Consider the following 25,996-nt stretch of genomic DNA (forward strand, 5'->3'; position numbering starts at 1 on the left):
TAGTAATGAAACTATTCTTCGCTCATATAAGTGTACTTTTTCTTTGAAATATCTAGGGGAAAAATTAAACAATTTAATTTGAAAAAACACCCTCCTGAACACAATAACAGCTCTATTTTGGTGCCTCTATCTGATCTAAGGTAGACAAGAAATGTGCCGTAGGCATGAGTAATTGAATTATAAATTGGGATTTCATTTTGAGCTCCATCTGACTCATGAAGCAGCAATTAGCTTTGTGAAGGAAACATTTCGTCAAAGTAATGAATAGGAAGCCTAGGAATAGGGGTTTCAGGAAGACGTTTTAACCTTCATATATATCCTTTTCCTAACAGATCTGCAACAAGCTTTACAGAACAATGATGAACTTTAGAGTTGTTGTGACAAAGTAATCGTCATAACTCTCAATACAACTCTAGTTTCTTACTTTGAAAGGATCTAACTTTGTATTAAATTGTCTATTTGAGACAATTAACCCAACTTTTGGTTGAACCTAAGACTCCTGATTTGAACAAATATTACCCTTGAACTTTGACAAGAGTTCTATTAGGTCAAACTTTGGACTTAAGAATTGAACAATTAACCCCTGCATAGTTTTTGACAAATCAAACCTTCTACTTCTATTTTACGTTCAAGACTCACATGATGTACACAAGGTTTCAATCACATCATCAATAATTTTGCAATGTTATCATTCCCATGTACGCATTGAGTTATTAAATCTGTTTCACTTTAACAGAAAATACTAACAATAGCTTTGATTTGTCATAAAAATAATGTGCAGGGTTAAACATGCAAATTGAAAATTCAAGAACCATATTGAGACTCAGGCCAAAGTTTAAAGATGACACAGTAAAAACCCTCCATCTTTTAACTTCATTTATTCCAAGTGATGGAACTTTGCCCATCTTCCATTAATCAACCTTTTGAAAAAAATTTATAAAAAAAATAAATCTGGTTTGCCTCACTTCAAATATGATTTTCTGGGAAAGAAGTGCAACTATTGGTAAACTCATTCAATAAACCCCAGCTTTTAAATCAATAATTGTAAACACCTAGACATGATGTTCAGATTTGATTTATTAGATATAATTACCACTCTGGGAAAACCAAAATTGGCTCTAAATTTAATGTTAGCCAGAAGGAAAACCATCACAACTACCTATTCACATTTAAGCCATATAATCTGTTCCAAGAGTGAACAATGAATTTCAGAAAAGTCTTTATTAAAAATGATTATAGATAACTTTTGAGATCTGACAAGAGTTTTGTTGATTGTGTTTAAGAAAAAATGTGCTGTACAGACACTCTTCAATTGAACAGAAATCTATGCATCCTGGAAGATGTCCTCTCAGGTGGTGTGCAATTGTGCTTTGTGCATGGAGGTGTGCTCCCAAACAGCCATAGTACGGTCAACCAAATTTTCATTCTATTTTTTATCTGCAGGATGGTATTATAATGTTATACATCAGACTGACTGCAACTTTTATCTTTTTCTATGGAACAAGGAGATGATTGAATGAATTTAAGACAAGAACAATGTACCTCTCAAAACCATTATTTAGGGCTCAAATGCTGGAACTTCATGTGAAGGAGCATAGATTGCCTTATACAATGTTCTATCAACAATACTCCTATAAGGATCCTCCTGCCGCTTCTTAATCAAGAATGACATTTGGCGTTCAACCTCAGATTTTACCTGCAAGTACAATTGGTTTGCAACTTGTTTGTCCTTCAGGATGTCTTCCCTTCCCTTTGTTTTTATTGGCTTCCCAAACAGATAGTAGAAGCGACCAGGTATTTTGGGCATAAGCAACGGAATAAAGAACTTTTGGCTGGCAACCTCCCCACTTGCCTCATCCCTGAAAATACAAGCATATTATGCCATTAGAACTTGAATCCAATTTCCTATAATATAAAAGTGGCTAGAATCTCAAGTTTTTGAAATTTTTACAGGAGCACACTTGAAAACAATCATATATTGCTCGGAGAGTAAGTACCTCACTCTTATTGCTTTTTCATTGGCATCTTTCACAAGATCATTAACCACCGGGATTTTCATTAGGTCGTTGTAATCAAGGACCAACTGCCATGGTCAAAAACATAAAAGCACAAACCCAAATCAAGTAGAATGTTAATTGCAAAATCAAGCTCAATAAAAGAGGGGGGAAAAATAAGAATATTTTTCAAAATTAACTTTTGCAAAACAAAACGAACTTATGAATGTGAGAATTAATTATGTTTTATTACTTTTTTCCCCTCATAATTGTAGTACTAGGGTGTATTTACATTAACCTAAAATGACAGGTTATATTGATTTATATTTGAATACTGTCCATGATTATACACCTCACTAATCATGCTTTTCACTACAAGCATTATTAACTTTTCTGTTGTGAGCATCATCTTAATCCCATTAGTTAAACAAAATCGAGCTCACTCTGCATCTCTGGAATTCGAACTCCCCCCACCTTCACTAGAACTCAAATAAACCTTGAAATTAGCATTAAAAAATAGCCATTTCTCTAAAGTAAAAATATATTTAAAAAACATGGAAGAAAGAGGGAAAAAAGGATGATATAAACAAAGGATGCAAACATATTAATATTTCACCATCAGAAAAAGAATCTTATATTAAAATCATAGGACTTGATAGATAAAAGTTAAAACAAAAGCACAAGCTTACTTCTGCTACATCATCTTCACCCACAACTCCAAATGGTACAATGGTGGCCCCAAACCGTGCTGCCATCCTCACAAATTCCTGCTGATCAGGCCAAAATAATTTGTATTCTTCTCCCTGGAAATATAAAAGCACCATAACTGTTGGAAAACAACGTTTTGACAGATAATAATAAATAAATAAGATTTAGTGCAACAAGGGCCTCTAATAACCTCTTAATCCTCTCCCAATAACATAATTCTCACACAAACAAAGGTTTGAAGGATATATCAGTGTATCAGATATTAAAAAAAGTTCATCCTTTGAAGTGTTCAGTCTAGTGCAAGGTTTAAGCCTAGTTCTCATCACCACTTCCAGAGACCGCACATTAATTATGAATTGCACTTTTTATATATTATCCTTTTGAATTACCTTCACCATTATAACAAATAGCATATGCAAGTGTCTCCACAAAATTGCATTTCCTGTAATAATCTTAATGACGCAGGACAACCAGAACAAAATTGAAATAACGGAAAAATAAAAGATATGACCTAGGAGTCAGCACCTAGGCCTTGCTTGGAGTCAACACCAAGCGGGGAAACCACTAGGAGTCAGCACCTAGGGTAGACCTAGAGTCAGCACCAGACCAAAGAAAGACCAAACGGCCATTGTTTTCATTCATCAAAATATCAACTGTCTCCTCAAGGAGTACAATAGGTTGCTTATAAAGGATTACTAAACCCTAGTTCTAATTGGCAGGAAACCCTAATTGCCTTATTACAAAAATACCCTTGCTGGCTAGGAAACCCTAATTGCCTTATTACAAAAATAACCTTACTTCTAAATTAAAATACTAAAAGCCCAATAAACTACTAGGACCTAAAACATAAAAATACAATTGACTTGCAAACATAAATAATATTAAATAATAATTCTCTTTCATCTCCCGCATCATTCTCCTCTGGTTGGAGAAAACTCGACCTCGAGTTTTAAAGCATTGAAGGATTAGGATGCTGACAAACAACACTTGCTTCAAGTTTGAAATCACCTTAGAGAGCATAGGGAAAAGAAAAACCTTGAATTGCACCGCATCAAACTCATTTGGAATAACAAAATCAATGTGTGGAATCAGTATAATCTCTTCTTGAACCTTATGAGTCATAGGAAGCACTTTGGTTTCAACCTCTTCGACTTCACCAAGATGTAGATCTTCAAGGACTGTGGAGGGTTGATTAGAAGCACATTCAACAACTTCAACTTTCACATCATGTGCACCCTCTAACATAATACTCTCTTTAGGCGCCATCTTTTCACCTTGCTGTTCTTCAATAGATTCATTTCCTTGCACGCTTGTTAAAGCAACACTTGTCGAAGCATGTACGTCTATGTCAACATTAGGCTTTGGTGTTGCTGGAGGATTCTCCACGACCAAGATATCACCATCAATGTTCTCTTCTATGGGGGTAGTAATAAGTTCATTATGATCAATTATCTTTGGTTTCCCAATTGAATCGGGTTGAGTCTTCATTTGCTTCATCTGAGCAGTCCTGTCTTGAATCTCTTTCATGAGCTTTACAGTTAATTCCGTTACTTTCCTGGTAGATAATTTCTTGGTAGATTGTTCAAAAGTGCATTGAGGACATGATATGGGATGAGGATGAGGAGTCATCGCATTTGCTTCAACTTGAAAAGTACCACACTGAGATCGGGGTAGATACTTAGCTCGATAGTATGGTGACAAGTACTCATCACAAAGCCTTTCTTTCATATCTTCCCACACAGTAATGGCAGGTTCATAATCCATATAACGGAAACGTTCAAGATTCTCCCAAAACCTCTGTGCTTTACCTATTAACTTCGACTTGGCATACCTAACCTTTATGTTATCTGCAAAATTTGCCCGCTCAAAGAATTGCTCCATCCCATTCATCCAGTTGATAAAATCTCGTGGATAAGCTTCATAACCATCAAAATAAGGTGCTTCTAATATTTCCATGATTCTCTAAAATAATGCGTCAAAAAATAGTTTGGAGCTGGAACAAGAACCTGGGCTGCTGTGATGTTCTCTGGACAGGTAGTGCTGGAACTGAGCTTGGACTGGTCTGTCACAGGCCTGGACTCTGCTTGGTTTTTTTTTTTTTTTTTTTTTTTGCAAAATAATAAAATACACTGCTGGACTTAAGGAACTACAGACTTAAAGAAAGCAAACAATAGACTTAAAAAGAACGCAAACTACAGGACAGACTTTAAAAAAAAAAGGAAACCATAGGAACGAAAAGAGACAACATTCTCTAAACTGAAAAGAGGCTTGGTGATGGACGCGGTGCTAGGGATCGACGGCTGTGGTGGCGCGAAGACAGGGAAGACAGCAGCGGCTTGAATCGTAGAGGAGTGGCGGCGCGATGTCTTGGGTCTTGGCATCGGTGGTGGTCAACGTCCTCAGCGGCGGTAGTTGAAGGTGAAGATGCTTTCGGCGGCGGTGGCTGATGGGTCGGCGGCGGCTAAGTGCTGGTATGTGGGTTTCGGCGGCTGGTGGGTCAATCTCAACGGTGGTGAGTCGAGGTTGCCGATGGGTCTTGACGTGGTTTTTTTTCTCTCTTTGTGGTTGCAAGGGATTTGGAAACTTGATTGTGGGTTCTGGACTAGAGGTTTCTGGTTGGCTTCAAAATCTGGTTTTTTTTTTTTTTTTTTTGGTGATATTTTCTAGCTCTTTCCTGCAGTGGTGATGCTTCAACAGATCGGTGTTTGCTCTGATACCAAAACTGACGCAGGACAACTAGAACAAAATTGAAATAACGGAAAAATAAAAGATATGACCTAGGAGTCAGCACCAGACCAAAGAAAGACCAAACGGCCATTGTTTTCATTCATCAAAATATCAACTGTCTCCTCAAGGAGTACAATAGGTTGCTTATAAAGGATTACTAAACCCTAGTTCTAATTGGCTAGGAAACCCTAATTGCCTTATTACAAAAATACCCTTGCTGGCTAGGAAACCCTAATTGCCTTATTACAAAAATAACCTTACTTCTAAATTAAAATACTAAAAGCCCAATAAACTACTAGGACCTAAAACATAAAAATACAATTGACTTGCAAACATAAATAATATTAAATAATAATTCTCTTTCATCTCCCGCATCACTTAATCATTGTTTTGGCTGTATAATTATTTTAATGTAGTGATGCACTGATGCAACACATAGATTATTAAATTATAACTAAAACTTCTGTTTCACAAACTACCCTCAAGATTTATCAAATTAGTTCCACATTTAAATCTACCTAGAATCCAACTGAAAGCTAAAACATAGAACCATGGCATTAACAGAGTGCATATAAATTATAACTAACAAATGGATTGAAAGTCCCAGCAATCTGCCTTGCAAATAAGATTCAGAAGTAAATTAACTGACATAGACACAACCAATATTATAAGTGTATGAGCTGTTGGAGACAACTTTATATAATTTCACCTGTACAGGCAAGACAAAATACAAAATTTGGAAGTAAATAATAATTGAGCAGATTTAGGAGCAACAAATTTGACAATCACAGAATTTATGGTTCTATAGTTGTAAAGTAGTTGAAAGTTGAAACTAAACACAAGGAACTTTGACAGACCTTGTAATGCAGAGCCTCACGTGAACCACCAGGATAAAGAAGCACATGTGATTTTGTTGAAAGCAATTTGAAAATATTGCTTGGGGTAACAGGCACTGCGCCAAACACTCTCATCCAATCACTTAAAGAAAAATCAGAAGATGAACTCTCGGCTGTCCTCGAAAACAACATGGGATGTGCTAAGCCACGAACCATAATGTTCTTTTCCCTTAAGAATCCTTCAGCAAGTGAAGAGAGTTCAACTCCCATCAACATGTGATAACCAACTAATATCACAGGACCTTCATTTGGAACCCCGGAAAGACCCTTCACTATCTTTCCATCTTCCAAAGTTGAGAACAGTATTGAACCAGAAGCCAAGCGAAGCAACCTAACATCAATGCAATTCTAATATCAAGCTTCATTTTCACATGGTGATAGATATCAGAAGGATACAACTTAAACAGGCGGGAGAGCAACCAAAGCCTTAAGAATAGGAATACGAGAAGCAAGCTGCAGGCTGCCCAATCAGGACTTTAGACCAAGGTTCTTAAAATCCATACTTGTTTATCAACAAGTTGGTTCAGAAATTATGGATTCACTGGCAAATTATGACTGGGGATTTCTTTGGTCTGTTAAGATCAACTACTCTCAATGTGTGAGATCATGCCATCACATCCAAAAAATAATAAAACGAATTAGCATAAATGGAATTTAATCATTTGTGTACTTTAAAGAAAACTAAACTCTTTTTGTCAAAACAAAGATGAACATGATTGTGATGAACAATGGGATAAACACAATAAATGTTTGTCAAATCTCAGACATGCCATTTTTGCTCTGCAACATTAGAATTAAAGTGAAAATTATTGGAATAGGACTATAGGAGTTACATTCCACATAAAGCAGAAAGAGGAGGGATGAGTAAGAGAATGGGAGAAAATTTTGTTTTCGATCATATGTTGGACTTAAGATTGTGGGTATTTCTGATGCATGACCAAAAAGATTGACACAAAAGTTTTGGGGTTACACGAGGGGGTCGGTGAGGGCCCCATGACTGCAATAGTTATAGGCTTATAGCAGACATGCTTTATCATTCACTATAACTAACCAAGAACATGAGATGTGAGTCTACAGTATTGTCCTAACCTCTAACACCTATACATATTCACAAATTTTGTTATGCTCCTCAACAAGCATTTTTTGATATCTCTAAAACTAAAAGATGTACAGTTACATACATTGGTGATATATCAGAAGTTTATACTTGCAGTTAGACCAACATGAACCAGTTGATTATGCAATAATTTGTTTTAGAAAACACTTAGAAGACAAGGATAAATCTATAAAGTTTTAAAAGAGCTCTACATAGAAACAACTTAGGACATCATAAGTGAAAATAAAAATAAAAAGGAAAAAATAATCCTTACATGGAATGGGTTCTTTGAAAAGAGAGGGAGAAAAGAGTAATCAAAATTTGTTTCGTTTGGTAAGAATTATCAAAACTTAATAAATGAGCTTATGGGAACATATCATGTTTTCTGCACGAATGTATCTCTCTCTCTCTCCCTCAACCCTAAACCCTAAAATAAAAGAGCCCAAATCTAAAAGATTCCACCTGCTGATGCCACCCAACCAGTGAGATTAATGCTCAGAGGACGTCCAACCTTTCAGCCTCCAACTGTAAGTCTCTAGTGTCAGCAGTGAAGCTAGGCGTTTAGCTATTGGGTGGGAGGGCTAATTAGGGACAGAATTGTGTGTATCTATATATATATATATATATATATATATATAAAAGATAAGATAAGAAAAGTAAGTGCATTTTTGGGGGAGCCACTTGTATACATAATTAAACATTATCCTCAAATGTAAAGGAAAATTCAAAGCATTTAGAAAATCTTGGGGGAGCAATGGCCCCCTCAAGCTATAACGTGGCTATGTCTGTCAATACTCAACCCATAGCACTTAGCCAAGAGGCCAATGATACCAGGATATCAAATTTTTACACTTTGAAGACATAAGTACAAAATAAAACTAAATAAAACTTCAATTGAAATATTGAAGAAAAAAGGTAACACTAAATGAAAAAAGAAAGTATCACTAGGTTAAAATGATATAGACAAATCTTGAGACAGCGACCTCATTGTCCACCTAGCTGCACCTCAGCATGATATTAAATGTCACTAATTGATATCATATTAAAGTTCTACAAATATAATGGTGTAATGTATTTGTATAGCAACCCTTGAACAGGATCTCGATTAATTTGCATGCCCAAAAGCATCATAATAAGGAGAGCTGGGGGGATGAGATATGTGTGTGTGTGCACACGTGCGCGCGGTGTGTTTGTCTGTGTCAGCGTGCCTGCGTGCTCCAGTGACTTACCCGATTATTTGATCACAGACATAGTTGAGTTCTGTCATACTAGGAGGAAGAAAATCAGAGGCATAAGAATGCCTCCTTGAACGACGAAATTTGCAAGTACCCTTAATAACCGTCATCAAACCAATTCCATCTTCCTGCACCATGTCAGAAAACAGTGCAGTCAATTTGTTTTCCCACAGTAAAATAGCATAATAGAGTGAGAAACATAACTTTGATACCAAGTTAGAAAAGGTAAAACATAGCTTTTCATAAAGTGCATAGGAAAATATGAAAACAAAAATAAAGAAGAGAAAGAAAGCAAAAGAGAGAGAATGTAGGGAATTAATGTGGTTAGGCCTTAGTAGCCTACACCCACAACAAAAATTCCTTAATGGTTACATCTTTACTATTAAGCTCTGTATATTTTACAATAAACCCATTGAAGGATAATTATATTAGGATAAATCTTGAAGTAACCCAGGAAGTTACAATAATTGCACTACAATTATACTTAGGATTACTTTACTTGCACTCCAAGATAATTAAATGCAATGAACCTAAACTAGAGTTATATAACAAACATGAGCATTTAACCAAGATTAGATTGTATCCTAATATTTCTAACTCCCCCCTAAAACGCTTGAAGACAACTTGAGTTTGGAAAGAAAGTTAAATCTTGAAAGAAATTGGGAATGAATTAGATGTGGAGCAGATCAAGCGGAATTGAATTCAATGAAGCGCATATAACAAGCTAAAACTAGGGCCAGATGTGCACGATGATTGAGTATTGAATGATAGGCATGGTGCAGATCATACCTATGGAAGCTACTGATGAGAGGTGTGATCTGAAAAGCTATGCATGAAGCTGATAGAGATGTGTGACCAGAAATAAAGTCAATAAAGGCTTCCAAACAGGGGTTTAGACCAAGTAATGCAGCTTGAAAATGATAAAGACACATTACCAAAAAAGTCTGAAAAGGAGGCTACCAATCAACGTGCTTTATGATACTTGGCCAACATGGTTGAGGATGCATGACCAAAAAGAAAGCCAATAAATGTTACTGATCATAGGCATAGTCCAAGTAACACAATCAGAAGATGATAAAGATGCATGATTAGAAAGAAGTGAATAAGGAGACGATTGGTGTTGTCTGTGATACTCGGCTAAGAAGGTTAAGGACACTTAATAGGAAGGAAATAGATTAGGATGAGCCCTGCAGAGTGGCTGGTAGCAGTGTTAAGAGAAGAATTCTGGATTTGACAATTAAAGATCATATTAGAAAAGATAATACGTAAATCTAAACCATGCTAGAGAAGGCAAGACAGCTTTGACAAAATGATAGTGTATAAGAAAATATGAATGAGAAAATAAAGAAGTTAGAGAGAGAAAACATTGAGAATTAACATGGTTAAATCCTAAACTAACCCAAGGTTACAATACTTGCACTACTAGTAGGCTTAAGATTACTTTGCTTGCACTTCAATTAGCATAAAATACAATGAACATGGACTAGAGTTCTATAACAGACTTGACCCTGTTGACCAAGATTGAGTTGGGCCTTAATATCTCTAACAATTTGTATGAACATTCCTAAAGGTACAGAACACAGCCAACAAGTATGACTAGCCCGAGAAGCATAAAAGGCCAAGACCAATTGAATCATAAAGTTGTTTATCAAAATGAAGCAAACAAGTAGTTAATTTACAGTTCATACACAATTAAAAGAGAGCATGAAGCTTTAGTGTGTGCTTGATATGCAGTCGGTTATGCGGCTTATGCCTAAAAGGGTAGTTGATCTAAAGGCCTGTTGGAAGGGGCAATTTTCTAGGCACCGTATTGTGAAATTTGGAAGGCAATCCCTCTGTGCATCATGTGGATTATTTTGAAGGAATGGAATAACCGGACATTTGAAGGTCTTGAATGATCTACAGTGGATATAAAGATGATTTTTTATGCACTCTATATGATTGGATGGCTACTTTAAGTGGCCATTCTTTCTCTACTTTGCTGGATTTTCTTGATTGTTGTATTTTTTACTAATTTATGATGCACCTTTAGTACACAACCCAAGTACTTGGAGGCACCTCTTTTTTTTTTTTTTTCTTTCAGTCAATTTTTACTAATTAAAAAATAAATAAATAAATAAATAAAATTGGCAAACTTCCTGATAGCTTAAGGTTTTGGACTGATGGTTCTCCAACATAAAGTACATGACCATTTCATTCATTCTAAGCAAACGAGAAACTAGTATCACTTTGTTTTTTTTATAGGTAATATAAGAATTATTATTGATGAAAATGGAAAAAGAAACATACAATGTGTTCATGAGAATGAACACAGCAAAGCACAAAACAGAACACCACAGAAAACAATCAAGAGACTAAACTAAGAGAAGAAAAAATCTGAACAGAAGAACATTCTGTAAAACCTAGCACCGAGACCAATCAAAAAGACTTCTCTAGCACAGGCCTATTAACTCAACCAAAGACTTCTCAGAATCTTCAAAGGACCGACGATTACGCTCCATCCATACAGTCCACATCAAACATCTTGGAATTAAATTCCAAATATCTAAATCATGTTTCCCAAGCCAATGATTCCAACAAAATAATAATTCCGCCACAAAACTAGGCAAGACCCACTAAATACCAAAAGCCTGAAGCATAAAAACCAATAAAGAATTCGCCACATGACAGTGAATAAGGAGATGATCCACAGATTCCCCACTACACCGGCACATACAACACTGATTTGCCAAAGAGTGACCTCTAAGCATGAGATTATCCAATGTAAGAATGTGATCATGAGCTGTTGTCCATAGAAAAAAGCCACTCTTTTGGGAACCTTTGCTTTCCAAATGCCCTTCCAAGGGAAGATAGAGTTGGGAATCATCCTTAACTCATTGTAAAACGAACGGGTATCAAACTTACCATTTCCATTAAAACCCCAACACAAAATCACTACCTACTCAACGTGGAAGATGAACTTAAATAAAATCAAGAAGAGAAAAAGAAGCAGCAAGCTCACAGACTTCGAAATCCCTATAAAATCTCAAGTTCCAAAATCTAACATCATCCCCCTCTTGATGACTCACAACATCAAAAATACAAGTTTCCTTATCCGCTGAACTCACATATAACTCAGGGTAGAGGATTTTAAGGGGATCAACCCCAACCCATCTATCATGCCAGAAACGAATCTGGGTACCATCACCCACAACAAAGGAAAAATGCTTAGAGAAGCTTTCCCAACCTTCATTAATACTTTGCCACAAACCACACCCATGAGTTCTACAAATTTTAGTACTCCAACCCCCTTGAGCCTCCCCATATTTAGTGGATATAACCTTCCACCAAAGATGAATAACTTCATGACCGTATCTCCACAACCAGTATCACTAAAATCTTCTCTTTAATCCGAACAGCAACAATTTATACATGGTATGTCTTTTTGTTTTCCTAATCCTCAATGTTAAGTGTCCGCTCAATCTTTTAAATTTCCAAATTTTGCTCTGAATTGGGTCCTTAGTGTGCAAGATTTCAAGTAGAATACAATTATCATGGAATAAAAGCCCATTGACACTTTAATAAGTTAAATATTTTGAGATAACTCAAAATTGAGATGTAATCATAAATTTGAAGAAATTTTAAAATACATCATCTAAACATGGTCCTCCATGTAGATTGAACCATTTACTAGAAATTTTGAAGTGCCACAAGCCTTGTAGCTCAATCGGCACCTCCTAGTGTTTCCAAAGGAGTCGTCTTGGGTTCAAATCCCCTCTCCCCGATTGAAACTATTGAACTATCCAAAAAAAGAAAAAGAAATTTTGAAGCAATTCAGTGTTGGCACCATACATATCAAATGAAAAAGTAGTCAACCAATGTTCCATTGGACAAACTGAAGCCAGAACAGATGGAAAAGGATGTTAGTATACTTGGGATTCAACCTGGTTGGATTAGGTGATTTTAAACCAATGCAACGAAAGTAAATATTTGGCCAATATGACAGAGAGTACCAATCTAAGGAAGTCAATGTTCATGAAAATCTAGGTGTCATCAGCAGCTTTACTAACGTGAAAGTGGTGATGAGAGCTAACCATGAGATTATATGATAGATTTACATATTCTCACATACCAATAAAAGGGTATGCCCATTGTCCTTGAAGTGACGAACAATACAATCTTGTAATGAGTTCTTAAGTCGTTCGGCTTCATCTCTACTAGGAAGCATGTTATCCTTGCCACTAAAATGCAAATACTTCATCAATCTTTACAATCAATTAAGATTTACCACTTTAAAAGTAAATTCAGTATCTCAGCAAGTAAAATCTAGAGAGAAGAAAAACCTAGCCAAGACAAGAACTTCAGCTTTAACAGCATGGAGACGGGAATTGGCATAAGCAGCAGCTGATTTAAGCAGCTTCAGCTTCCAAAGAAGAGTGTCCCTTGGTATAATATCATCAAAACCCTGACAAAAAAATGGAGTGATGCAAAATTCATATTGACATCTTACTACAGACCTGACACCACAAATATTAATTGGGCTGCTTCAATAAGTAATTTAAACTATAAACAAAAAATTTAAATAAAAAAAATACACATTGTAAGGCAAATGAACTAAGATATTAACTTAGACTAGACAAAATAAAACCCACCCCAACCAGCAATCCTTCGGTACACATAAGCTAGGGTTTTTACCAGCAACCTTGAACCCATAATATAGGTGATCAAACTTGAAATGTTCTGGTAATGCAAGTGAGACAGATTGAATAAATGTATCTCATCAAACTCTTCAACTGTAGGACTCAATAGGCTTGGTTCCCCAGTAAAGGAGATTTGCTGGATGTGCAGCAAAAGGAGGTTTTTTTCTCTTTTTTTTTTTTTTCTTTCTTTCTTTCTTTATTATTTATTATATTTTTATGAGACTACTCCTCCTTGTGTCAAGTATTCCATTTTCGCTGTCCCAAAATAATTCTCAGTCATTAAATACTGACTCCCCAATATAACCCTGTTCTTTATTTTATTTAAATTTGAATTCTGAAAAGTTTACAACAGAAATTTTGAAACTTATTTATTTTTGTGTGAGATACAAAATATTAAATGATGTTCTCTTAGAAAGTTAGGACTTTCTAAACTGGACATACAAAATTGGACAGAGGGAATATCTTCTAATGATATATAACTAAGCTACAAAAAAGATAGAGCATAGTAGATAAAAGATTTTTGTGGCCAGGCAGCTAATAATTAAAAAAACTTCCATAAATGGAAACTAAAGAGAGTACAACTAAACTATGCCAAAAATACAAAACAAAAGGCAAAAAAGCAAAACTACTTGAAAATAATGGAAATTGAAGCAGAAGGAGAGAAATTAATCTATGAAAACACAAAATAAAAAAGGGGAAACCCAATTGGCAAGCATTCCATACAGAAAGATATGGTAACAACCCAGTGAGGCTGCGAGACAGCCTTTCAAATCTTTGCCCAGGAGGAAAACTGCTTTCAATATTGACTGCAGCCATCTTCACTGGATCACCTGATGTCAAAATAGAAAATTATATATCAGAAATAGAGGAATTTGTGACTGCAAAAAGTGACACGGGTAAATTTAAAGGGAAAATAATAATGCAAATCTATTAAAGCAGAATTCAAAAAATAAAATTTATTAACAAAAATGTGATGTTTACAGTAGAAGACAATCTAGGTCAAACTATGATAATCAAAGTGTAGAAGCTTGCACAAGAGCAACAGTTGGAGAAACAAAGGCTGCAGAGACAAATTATATGTAAAAAAAAAATTAAATTATCATATACATTAATGGCTGCCAGTCCACTAGTTAAACAAGTATTTGCTACCTATTAAATAAATTAGGTCAGTAAGGATTAAAAAGCAGTTCAACCAAATAGACAAAAGTTGTTCCCAGGGTTTGTTCAACTGTGAGTATAGATAGTAGCAGTACAAAACTTATTGTTTTAAATATACATCTAAAAGCACTTCATTCAAATAAATCATTTTTAAGTTGACCAAAAGACAAGATCCAAGGTCTCACTCAGGGTAAGAATACAGAAATAAACTAAGATGATCAAATTTTTATGAACATGCTAGCAATAATATTAAAAAAGAATTGATATCAAATCAAGCACCAGCAATAATGTATCCAATTTTTTCACACGTTGAATAATTCCACAAGTAGACTTGAAGGGGACAGATTAGGTACCCATGATAGAGCTAAGAAGATAGGGAACTGCGCTATGGAGTCCATCAGGCATAGCCTCCAAGATAGGAAACAATGGTTGCAGCTGAGACCTGCCAAATGATGTTGCTAAAACGAAATACCAAAAGATCAGGATTTCTCAGATGATCAACCATTGATCATCAATCAGAAACATACCAAGATTATATTTATAAGAAAAAACTGAACTGCATATCAGGAAACTAACCTGGATTTGATAATATCAGAACTAGGTCAATGGCAGGATTACGAGAAGCAACAGCAAGTGCTAGGCATCCTCCAAAGGAATCCCCAACCAAATAAATTGGCTTATGTGGAGATAAAGAATGCTCAAACCTGACAGTTTCTTCTACAAGTTTTACCAGCCCTTCATACAACAAAATTCACCAAACTATAAATTATCATATCTTGTGTATTAAGGGATAATACAAAGCCACCTACATGTGTGAGAAGCATGCACATAACAAATTCGTTAAGGACATAAAAATATTTGATCACTGCAAAGGAAATTTCTAAGATTCTGTTAAAAATTGATCTCAACAATTAATGAAATGAATTTTATAACTAAAGTAACATAAATATGATAAATTTCATTAATTTAAATTCACTTGGAAGATGCCAACCTATTTTGGTTTCGCACTAGGGAGCCCATAGGCAAGCGAAGAAGTACCTAACCAACAAACAAGCTAATATCATACCCCATTACCCACAAACACCCTTTACACTTTTAAATAGAAGAGGGCATTTACAACCCTTAAGGACTTTTAACTTCACTAATTCAAGCATGAGCCTGACCCCGATCGGTCTTGTTGAGGATCTATAGCCTACTCCGATGTTTTGGGATTAGGCTTTATATCAACAGTCAAAATCTATTTAACTATTGCTAACTCATATGACCTTACAACTTTTGCTCAAAATGTACCAACAAATTTCTTAATCTATTGTCAACATAATCGATTCAATTATAAATAATTGTTAGAGTCCCTATTATTCAGGTAAGGAATAACAGAGGGAAAAAGTATATAAACATATAAAATGGACAGTTTGGAATAAAGGGTGCAAGCAATAAATGAATAATGGTGTCTTAGGTTTCTGTTCAAAACAGATTTTACAATGTAATAAATCATAGTTGCATTTCAAATTAGTTATAATTACATATGATAGTCAAATAGCTACAAGAAGTACAGTCATAATCTATCATTTCAATGAATCAACAATGCAATTGAACTTCATGAAAACCTTAACGAAATTTTTATACACACACAGATTAGTATTTAAAGATTAAGACCTTCAAATGGTGTACGATCATGAACAGGGATATGAAGGCACCAGACCTCAAAAGCCCTGCATTGAAGGAATTAAAAATTGTTGCTAACAACTAAAAAAAATAAAAATAAAAGAATGTAAAAGCATGAAGTCCAGTAACATAATATTATCCTAGCAAGGAGAAGAAGCAAGTTTCCACAAAAGTCACTGAAAACAATGCACACCTGCAGATGTAGAATGCAAAAGCAACCAAAAAAGGAAACCAATAGAGAAAACACTTATTTCCATGAGAATCACACACTGAGAAAAACCTCACTTTAGTTTTGTCCTGGAATTGGAAGGAGACCACATGGTTACAAACTACTTAACAATAATAAAGCACTCTTAGTTCAGTTTAGTAGAGTGTGGGTCTCCAATACCCGGTGTTGTTGGTTCAAATCTTACAGAGAGTGAATCGGTTCTTGTTATTCTTAGGCTGACTTAAAAGCCAAGCCTTCTAGAAGTGAATTCATTGCCAGAAAAGAACAGACAAGCAAGAAAGTCAATTTAGTTTTTTCCCAAATAGAAAAGGGTCATCTCATAAGAAAACCTATAAATTTCCTAGGTTTGACATGCTATGGGCATCTATTTTATGTTCCTGGCCAAAAAAGTTTAAATTAACTTCTATTCTCACCTTTGAGATGCTTCTTTTCTTTTTTCTTTTTTCTTTTTTGATAAAAATAATGAATTTAATTTTAAAGTGATTACCATTGAGAGTGATTACCATTGAGATGTTTAACTTAAGAGGTGATAATCCAATTAAAAAATAGAAGCAATCACATTCATCATACACACAAGGGTAATATGACTTACTTCCCAAGAGCTTTATGGTGCAGAACAAGTCCCAAACCAGTACCATCCATCCCTGCATACATTCATACCAACAAAGTTTCAACATCCAGCAATTTTAAATATAAATATAAATAAAAATAAAAACTGACAACAATATACCTAAAGTTTTAACCCACCAAAAAGCACATTAAACATCAAGGAACAAAATCACTTAAAGAAAACCAAGAAACATATCCACTGAAATCTAGCATCTACACATATCTTGTAAATACAAAGCACAAAGCAAATTCAAAAATCATCTTTGAGCTGATCAACCATGGTCAGGCATCCATTACCTGGCAAAAAGAGAAGAATTGGAGAATCCTTCAAAGGGCGTCCGCAAGAAATGGGGCAAAACCACCGTGGGGGCCCGCCATCATGCTTAACAATGTCTTTGGCCATATCAAAGAAATCTCTGACAGTCTCAGTCCCATATCCATCATTCCACAAAGGCTTCAAAGTTTCCAAAGCTTCATCCTTTACTCTCCTCTTCTCCTCAACTTTAGACCTTAAATGCCCATTTCCTTGGTCAATTGAAGTCCCACCTTTCCCTCTCTCCCCACCTATAGAAGTTCCATTCACCACAACTGAGTCTGAGGATAACAATTTAGCATCAGCATCACCTAAACTCCTCACTTGCACTCTACTCCCATACTTATTCTCAGAATTTGACACAAAAAAGGGCAATACCCTGAAACCTATAACTGATGCCATGGACTCTAAATGCAATGGCAGACTCTTTTTCAAGACTCACAAATTGAAAAACTTACCAACTCTTTTCCAAGAACACACTCTTGAGTAAAGCTTAAATAAACTACAATTTTTTCAGTTAGAAAGTTCCATAAACCGCTCTAACTGAATCACTCACACCAATTATGTTTAGCACAGACTATAACAAACTGAAAAAAAAAAAAAAAAAAAAGGTTTTTTTATATGAAGCTATCTAAATTTTTAAAGCAAACCCAGAAATCAAAATGTACTAAATAAACTCCAGCTCATTTATTGCTCCAGTTCTTTACTTCCTACCCAACATGAGAAATAAATGTGGAAAACAAGGTAAATGTGGAAGTGGAACATTAAACGTGAATAACATTCATGGGCAAAAACAGAGTTATGTAATAAGTTAAAAGGTAACCATAAAACGACAGTAAAATATGAAAAGGACAGCACTGATTTAGTTCTGGCTTCATTCTGAATTACCTCATGTGAGTCCACACAATTCTGGAGAGAGAGAGAGAGAGAGAGCCACAGACGTGTGGGTCTGGTTGTCCATATATTTTTTCTTTTTTTTTTATCTCTTTTGTATTGGCCAACATTGTTCCTGGCTTATGCAGTTCTTTGAACTGAGAGAGACTTATAATGGGGTCTGGGCCGTAACTGAGAGAGACTTTACAATGGGGTCTGGACCGTAAAAAGATGAAGCCACCATCTGTGTTATATTGCGTGAATGCCCTTTGTTTGGCTGTTTCTGCCAGTTGGAAAAGCTGAGAACACTTCCAAAAAGGCTTGGGAAGCCCAGCTTCACATGCCGTAAACATCACAGAAAGGCCTCAACTTTCATCCAGCGTCCTTGAATTGGAAGAAAAATTTTAGTGCACGACCAAATTCATACTCATCTTTACAATTATACCATGTAATTGCAAGTATAGTCTAAGAACAAAATTTAGCTTAAATTGCCCCGTGAGCTTCCCAAAAAATTGTTTATAGTAGGACACTGCACGTTCAGTTTTTTGCCCTTTTCGCTTTACCAAAAGTTCCACTCAAAAGTTATAAAAATAAAGTGTTCCACTCAAAGGCTAAAAGTAATCTCTTTACTTATTAAATAAAAAATAAAAAAACTAGGTACACAACATTTACTCAATAATTTTACAATAAAATTTAAGTGGAGAATTGTTAATGGAAAATAAATAAATAAAAATAATATTAATAATAGGACTACATGATAACAATTAGTAGCTTGTTACTAAAGTTTTATTGTGAAATTATTGCGAAATTGTTATGTCCATGGCACTAGTAAAAAAATGTATTTATTTGTCACGCTTCAATTTCACTGTACTCTTGGCAAGTATTAAAATAATGGGTCCTGCTTTATAATAATTGTATTTTTCGTTGAATAATAAACTTTATACATATATATATATATATATATTATGTTCTTGTACTATATAAATATCAAAATACTTCACTAACAAATAAAAGTCATGTGTTAGTGAATAGTTATTTTTACACATATGTCTCTCGTTTGTTAAATTTTGATATGGTATCATTTGATACAAAGTACTGTATAAGACACTAAACATAGATTTATACACTCCAACTAAATTTTTTCTTCCATCTTCTTTATAGTTTCATAGTTTTTGCAATAAACCCAAAGTTTATCTCCTAAACCAAAGTTTTCTCTCAAACCAAAAAAGAATTAAAAAAAAAAAAGGTTAAAATTTAAATATTTTTTTAAAAGTATTCAAGATAGAGAGACAAATATACAACTTTTGCAAATATTCTCAACACTTTATGTTAATTTATTTATTTTTAATTTATATTAATTAATAAAATTATATGTTTAAACTTGATGTATTTATAGTAATCTCTTTTTTTAATAGAAAAAGTAATCCTTAATTGGATTGTTATTATCTATAAATTAATTACTTTTGTTTTCTTTATTTTATATGAAATATATTTATAATTGATTGAGATTATGGAGAATCATCTATATATATATATATATTACTAAAAGCTGAAGCGTAGCGTTTAATGTCGTTACGCTCACGTTGCACCATGTCAACGGCCATGTCATCCCAATCCTTTTTTTCTTTTTTTTACCTACAATTTTAAAACAATTTTTACAAATTTCAGAATAATAAATCTCAGCCCTATAATAAATCTCAGTCCACTCTTTATCTATTTACTTCCACCATAAAGCCCACCCTAAGGCCTTTTCAACTTAAAGGAAAGATTTGAAACCGTGGAACCTTGAGGCCTCGTTTGGGAGGAGGGAATGGAATGGAATGGAAAGGAATGAAAAGAATTATTTTAGAATATTCTTCCATTCCCTTGTTTGGGAGTTTTAATAGAGGGAATGGAAAGCTCATTCCCTTGTTTGGGAGTTTAAGTGGGAGGGAATGGAATGGATAGGAGGGAACACTCATTCCTCTCTATTCCCTTAAAACCTCAAATTTTCATTCCCCCCAAAATTGGGAGGAATGGGAGGGAATGGAATTAGATTTAATGATTTTTTTACTAAAACTCCCAAAATACCCCTATATATTCAACTCTTTATTTTAAAATAGGGGTCTAATAGTAATATTATCAGAAAATGATTCCATTCCATTCCCTCCATGTTGCTCCCAAACAAGATTAGTTACATTCCATTCATTTTCATTCTTTTCCATTCCTTTATTTTAAAACATCCAAACAAGGTTACTTAATTCCATTCCATTCCATTCTTTTCCATTCCTTTCCCTTACTTAAATTTAGTTCATTCCATTCCATTCATTTCCATTCCCTTATAATCATTCCATTCCATTCTATTCCATTCCCTTATAAACTCCCAAACGGAGCCTGAAGGGTTGTGCGTGAGGACAACCAGAGAGTTCAGCGCTACACTTCAGCTCTATGGTTTCACAGTAACAGTTTCAAGGACAACCAAAGAGTCTGAAAATCTCCCCACCTTCCTGCTCTACGATTTCACAGTAACGGCCACTTATTTGAGTTCCTTCCTTGCTGTACTCCTCTCCTCACAGTATATAAATACTTACAGAACCTGGCTGATTTGGTTGAGGTATCTCTAAACCCCAGTTCTTTTTGTGCTCCATTATTTTGCTTGATGTTTTTGGTTTCCCTTTTTACATTTTGTTACGGCCTCTTTCGTGGTGTGGTGTGGATGATTGTTATGGTTGCTGTGGTTTTTAATTGGTGCACTGTCTGACAAAAGCTGCAGAAATACTGCCAGTAGTTTGTCTTTTGATTTATATGGATTGGTAGTAGTGGTTTGCTACTTGGTTTTGAACACACTACTCAGTTTCTGAGATTATAAGGAAGACAAACACACTTTCAAAATTGAATCTTTATTATTGGCCCGAGAATTTGGGTTGTTGTGGGTCGTCCAAGACCAATTGGTGCAGGCGGGTTGATTCAAGATCACGAGCAAATATGGACATAACAATTGTCCAAAACCGCTTAAAGTTGAATTCTGGAGAATTTGAGATGGAGTTAACCAAGCCCTTCAATTATGAATAAAGAACTTTGATTGTTGAGAGATTGAAGTTTACATTGTCCTTGACTTGCTTAACCAATGGAATTCACTCACTGTTTGCACTCACAAATACAATAACTTTTTGTCTAATTGCATATACCTGTTCAGCCAGTTGGGACTACTTTTGTTTTTTTTTTTTATTAGCCATTGTCTTTTACATTGTACTTTCAGACTGACAAAACCTTATGAAAAATGCCCAACACAGTGTTTATACCTTTGCATTTTCTTTTGCAAGTTGGCACAAAGCCATAGTAGGACTTTTCCTAGGTTCTTCTATTTTTATACTTTCCTTTTTACCATTTCTCTCTTCTATGTCTTATTTTTATGCTTAAGGGAGGTTTTAATTTATGAAATAGGTTATTGGTGGGTTTAATACCCAATTAGTTGTGGTGAAATTGTACCTTCTGCCTTAGGCAAATTGGAATATAAATGTTCAAAGCCCTGGTGTTTTGCAACTTATCTTTGATTGGACTTGGAACAGCTTATCATTTATTGAAAATTTGGAATTGAAAATCCATTTTTATGGTTGGTTGATGCACTTATATTGGCTTCTTTCATTATTTTTCCCACGATATTCTTGCCAAACTGAGGTTTGCTAGACAGCAATTATAAAGCAGAACAGTGAGACTACATAAGTTGCACTTTTGGTTTGGGAGTATCAAAGGCACCATGGAAAAGTAAGAACACTTCTAGGGGGGCTGAAAACAACTTTTTGTTACTCTTTGGGACCACGATTTAACTTTCCCGTGCATAGCACTTGGAAAATGGATCCTTTGTGATATTTTTTCCTAATGGCCACATCCTAAACTATTGTAGGTGCAATATTTTCCTCAAATTGAGAAATTTTAATTAATTGCAGACTTTTTTTAAAATCTATGCCTCTTATGTCATGTCACTACTATTTAAGCACGATGAGCTAAAGAAAAAGAAATCAACATTGAGATTAGTGTCTACGACATTTTTCAGCAACCATCTTGATGCCTTAGAACATGGTTAATTAATTATTTCTTGGATGTAGCCTTATATACATCATTAAGTTCAATAATTTAGTTGATTCTCAAAAAAGTTCGGTAATTTAGTCTTCTTGTGAGGTATATTCTATGAAATAATTGCTACCAAAGGCCAAGCTTCAAAACATGGTTATATACATAATACATTTCGTAGTACAATAAAAACAAAGCTGGTATTGTTTTGGGTCTTTTGTCTATTGATATCATTCAAAAGGAAGGTGTTAACTGCAATTATAGCAGTTGGAAAATCAATTGTGGAGCAATAAGTTATTTAATGAATTTTTGACCGAAATTCACATGCTTGGCAGTGGAAGGTTTTAACACAAAGTGAAAGAGTAAAAACAAAGGTAGATTAAAAGCAAAAAAGGAGGGAGATTAAAAAGAATGAGGTTGGTCTAAAAAACCTATTATAGTTTAAGTTTTTGGGTTGGTCTTACCTTGTGATATTTTAATTTTTAACGGAATTGCATAAAGACAGGAATCTCCAAATAGTCTTAGAAAAATGGTTTTCATGATACTTGTGTGAACTTACTTACTAAGCAGGAAGACACTATAGATAGATGACATAAATTTTTTTTTTTTTTTTAGTGTTTGAGTGTGTATTTGCATGTGAGTGTTTGTGTTCATTTATCAAAAGATTAAAAAATAATAATAAATAAATAAATTTTTAAAAAAAAAGGTCTTGGTGTTCAATGATGTGGACACCTGTCACCATTTTGATTACTATTTTACCCACCAGTTGCTCACAAGTTACCTGTTAATTTACATGTTTTTACACTGGATTGTTTTTTCAAGTATTTCTAACTTTTAATTATAAATAAAATGAAAAGGCTTTACTAAAATATTCTTTATATTTTTATTTGGTTGTGTAGGTTGTTCATACTTTCTACCAGTTGATTACGAAATATCTATTAAATTGCAAGTTCAACAGCTATAAAATGAAAAGGCTATGCTAAAATATTTTTTATATTTTCTTTTGGTTGTGTAGGTTGTTCATATTTTCTACCAGTTGATTACGGATTATCTGTTAAATTTCAAGTTCAACAGCTAGATTGTTTCATAAAGTATGTCCAACTCTCAATTAATGAAATGGCTATTATAAAATTGAGATTATATTATCTTTTGTTGTGCTAAAATAATTTTTATATTATCTTTTGGTTTCTACCAAATTATAACGGATTATCTATTAAATTACAAGTTCACACAATCTGAAATATCTCTTTAGGTCTCTCTAAAATGAAATGCTTTGCTAAAATAGTCCTCATATTATTGGTAGGGTGTTCATATTATCCACCAATTATTTGAAATGATCTTTTGCTACAATGACGGTTAAATGATGGTTGGTAGGGCTTAAGTAGTAATACATTGAAAATTATTCAAAATAATTTGAATTTAAAATTATTTAAAATTCAATATCGGAGCCCAGCTGTTGAGAGGGCTTAAGTAGTAATACATTGAAAATTATTCAAAATAATAACACAATCATAAAAATCAAAAATTTATCACGCGCAATGCGCAGGTCCACGACTAGTTATCATAATATGAGGTTAAATTGAATTATAAGTATGAAAAAATAAAATAAATTTTACATTTATTTTAGTTTATATATGAAAATTATATTACCATATAATTGTTTATTTAGTTTGTTATTAATATCAATTAATATTTTCACATTCATTAAAAATTACCATAGTTTTTGAGTGGAGTTGTGGCGTATTTTTGTGTTGGAATCCCTTTTCCTCTCTCTTGCGTGTGTGTGTTTGTTTCTCAAAAAAAAAAAAAAAAAAAAAATTTCACATTCATTTTACTTTCAATTTTGTCTTTTGAACTTGCCCCACTTAAGTCAAAATCTTGGCTCCGCAACAAGTAGGCAATGACTACAACTTCACTCAACATCTTTTTATTAGATGTAAATTCTAAGAAATCCACCGTTAGATTACATTTTCTTCTTATATCTTTCATACTTGCAAAAATTTTAGAAAATCAAAGATTAGTAGCTATATCATCAATCAAATGTCTAAATTTCAAACTTTTGTAGTCTAAAATTATAAATAAAAAATAAGTTTATAGATTGAGTAGTATATAACATTTGATTGCCACGAAATTTGACATACTTTTTAAGAACATAAAAACCATCCAATTCAATTGTTATATTTTTAATGAAAGTTGTAGCTATTGGCTACAATCAAGTTTGTAGCTATTAGCTACAATCAAGTTTGTAGCCAAACCTCTCCATTAACCCAGACTCTTCATATACCGCTATTATATGGAATTCTGACAATCACTGATTGATTTTCTTTTCCTTTAAACCACAATTGCAACCTCCTCACCTCTCTTTTTTTTTGTTACAAATTTTCAATTGCTCTCTCTCCACCAATCCACAAATTGATTGGTATGGCCTTCAATGGGATAGTTTCCCATTCTTTCGATCATGGCTCAAGCTCGTCTGCCATACCCCAATCAAATGAGTGCAAGAGATAAAGAGTGACTCTAGAACTTGCAAACGAATCTGAAACATATGAGAGGCGAACATTAGTAGCCCAGGTCCGAAGGGTATGAACTCAAAATAAGTTTTGTTATTTGCATTATTTTTATTACTTATTTATTTATTTCCATCTTATTACTAGAAAAAAAATGTAATTCAATTTCGGGATTTCATAATAAACAAGTTTGAGTTTTTATGGTCTCAAAACTATTCAAATATACTTTTGTTTTTCAAAATTGATTTGAGTTGGGCATTTGATCATGTTTATTATAAATTGCTTTATGGTTGCCCTTCTCTAGATTGCTGAAATGGTGATCTTAATAAGTGAGGGTCTATTAAATTTGATTATTTTGCTGAAGTAAGGTTTGTTGAAATGTATTTTATTTATTTACCTTATTGTAAATAAGTTTTTATATGATAATTCTAACCTGTTAAACCTCACTTTACCTTCTTCTTTTTTGTGTGGCTTTATCCTTTTCTATTGGCAACTAACTAGACATCACTTTTAGGAAGTAAGGATGCATGCAGTTGGTACGAAGGTTGCCCCTGAAATTTCAGAAGAATTAAAATATGATCCAATCTTATCACATGAAGAAAAAGATGAAATCTAATGTTGTGTTAGCATGTCCCTCCATTATTAGGTTACAAATATTAGACATAAAAAAATTAAAAAAAAAAACAATAATAATAGAATGATATATTTGTAAAGATAGAGAGTTGGAAAATACTTTTAGAAATAATTCAATTTTTGAGGAGAATAAATTATCTTCAATAAATTTTGGAGATTGAATTATGGTATATCACATTACAAAATAATTATATATTCTCATGCATCACATGGGCCTGTGACTAATATATATGATAATTTTGAAAATAATTGTAGAATTGATTATGGACCTAAAATAACTTTTGGAATATAAAACAATCTGATCAAAAGCTAAGATATCACTTCTTTATAAATAAAAATAATAATAATAAAAAGGGTCCCATTAAGATGGAACTACATGCAATCATTAAGATTGAGTATTTTTTTTTTTTTAAGACACGTGGATAGGCTTTAGATTTGGAAAACAACAAAAACAAATAAATAAATACTTCATGGAATAATGCTAATACCACGTGTGAGGTGTGAGTAGTTGTGTTGTGGCAAAAGTTGTGTGATTTGTTGTGGTCTTGGCATTATTCATACCTCACCTCCTTCAAGCACTCATTAACCTTTACTTATTTGCTTGGTTGCTTCCCAATGCACTAG

The 25,996-nt window shown here is 34.0% G+C and overlaps 2 protein-coding genes across 3 annotated transcripts; both read right to left on the minus strand.

Annotated features, from left to right (window-relative positions):
* Positions 1-1,195: 1,195 nt before the first annotated feature.
* On the minus strand, positions 1,196-18,328 carry LOC126717274 (phytyl ester synthase 1, chloroplastic-like). 2 transcript variants are annotated; one of them, XM_050418797.1, is made up of 15 exons: positions 18,198-18,328; positions 17,294-17,590; positions 16,980-17,031; positions 16,150-16,205; positions 15,070-15,228; positions 14,847-14,951; positions 14,059-14,165; positions 12,979-13,100; positions 12,768-12,876; positions 8,651-8,784; positions 6,287-6,656; positions 2,684-2,797; positions 1,998-2,083; positions 1,543-1,859; positions 1,196-1,437 (listed from the first exon to the last, which is right to left on the minus strand). In XM_050418797.1, exons 2-14 carry the CDS (start codon positions 17,397-17,399, stop codon positions 1,559-1,561), a joined length of 1,821 nt encoding a protein of 606 aa, XP_050274754.1. In that variant the 5' UTR covers positions 17,400-17,590; positions 18,198-18,328; the 3' UTR covers positions 1,196-1,437; positions 1,543-1,558. The 2 variants fall into 2 exon arrangements, with proteins under 2 accessions (XP_050274754.1, XP_050274753.1); XM_050418796.1 differs by lacking the exon at positions 18,198-18,328 and having other exon boundaries at positions 17,294-18,090.
* On the minus strand, positions 3,201-6,280 carry LOC126717276 (uncharacterized). The gene is made up of 2 exons (XM_050418799.1): positions 5,686-6,280; positions 3,201-5,642 (listed from the first exon to the last, which is right to left on the minus strand). The coding sequence occupies exon 2, from the start codon at positions 4,656-4,658 to the stop codon at positions 3,516-3,518; it is 1,143 nt and encodes a 380-aa protein (XP_050274756.1). The 5' UTR covers positions 4,659-5,642; positions 5,686-6,280; the 3' UTR covers positions 3,201-3,515.
* Positions 18,329-25,996: the final 7,668 nt, after the last annotated feature.

This window comes from Quercus robur, chromosome 3 (assembly GCF_932294415.1).
Source record: "Quercus robur chromosome 3, dhQueRobu3.1, whole genome shotgun sequence".
Lineage (NCBI taxonomy): Eukaryota > Viridiplantae > Streptophyta > Magnoliopsida > Fagales > Fagaceae > Quercus > Quercus robur.

Bases quoted from the DNA above. Each gene is read 5' to 3' on its own strand.
- LOC126717274 (XM_050418796.1), bottom strand. From the start codon at position 17,711: ATGGCATCAGTTATAGGTTTCAGGGTATTGCCCTTTTTTGTGTCAAAT. The intron at 13,101-14,058 runs GTATGGAATGCT...TTTTTTTGTCAG, and splicing joins GGTTGTTACCATATCTTTCT to GGTTTTGATGATATTATACC. The intron at 2,084-2,683 runs GTAAGCTTGTGC...TGACCATGGCAG, and splicing joins GTGAAGATGATGTAGCAGAA to TTGGTCCTTGATTACAACGA.
- LOC126717276 (XM_050418799.1), bottom strand. From the start codon at position 4,658: ATGGAAATATTAGAAGCACCTTATTTTGATGGTTATGAAGCTTATCCA.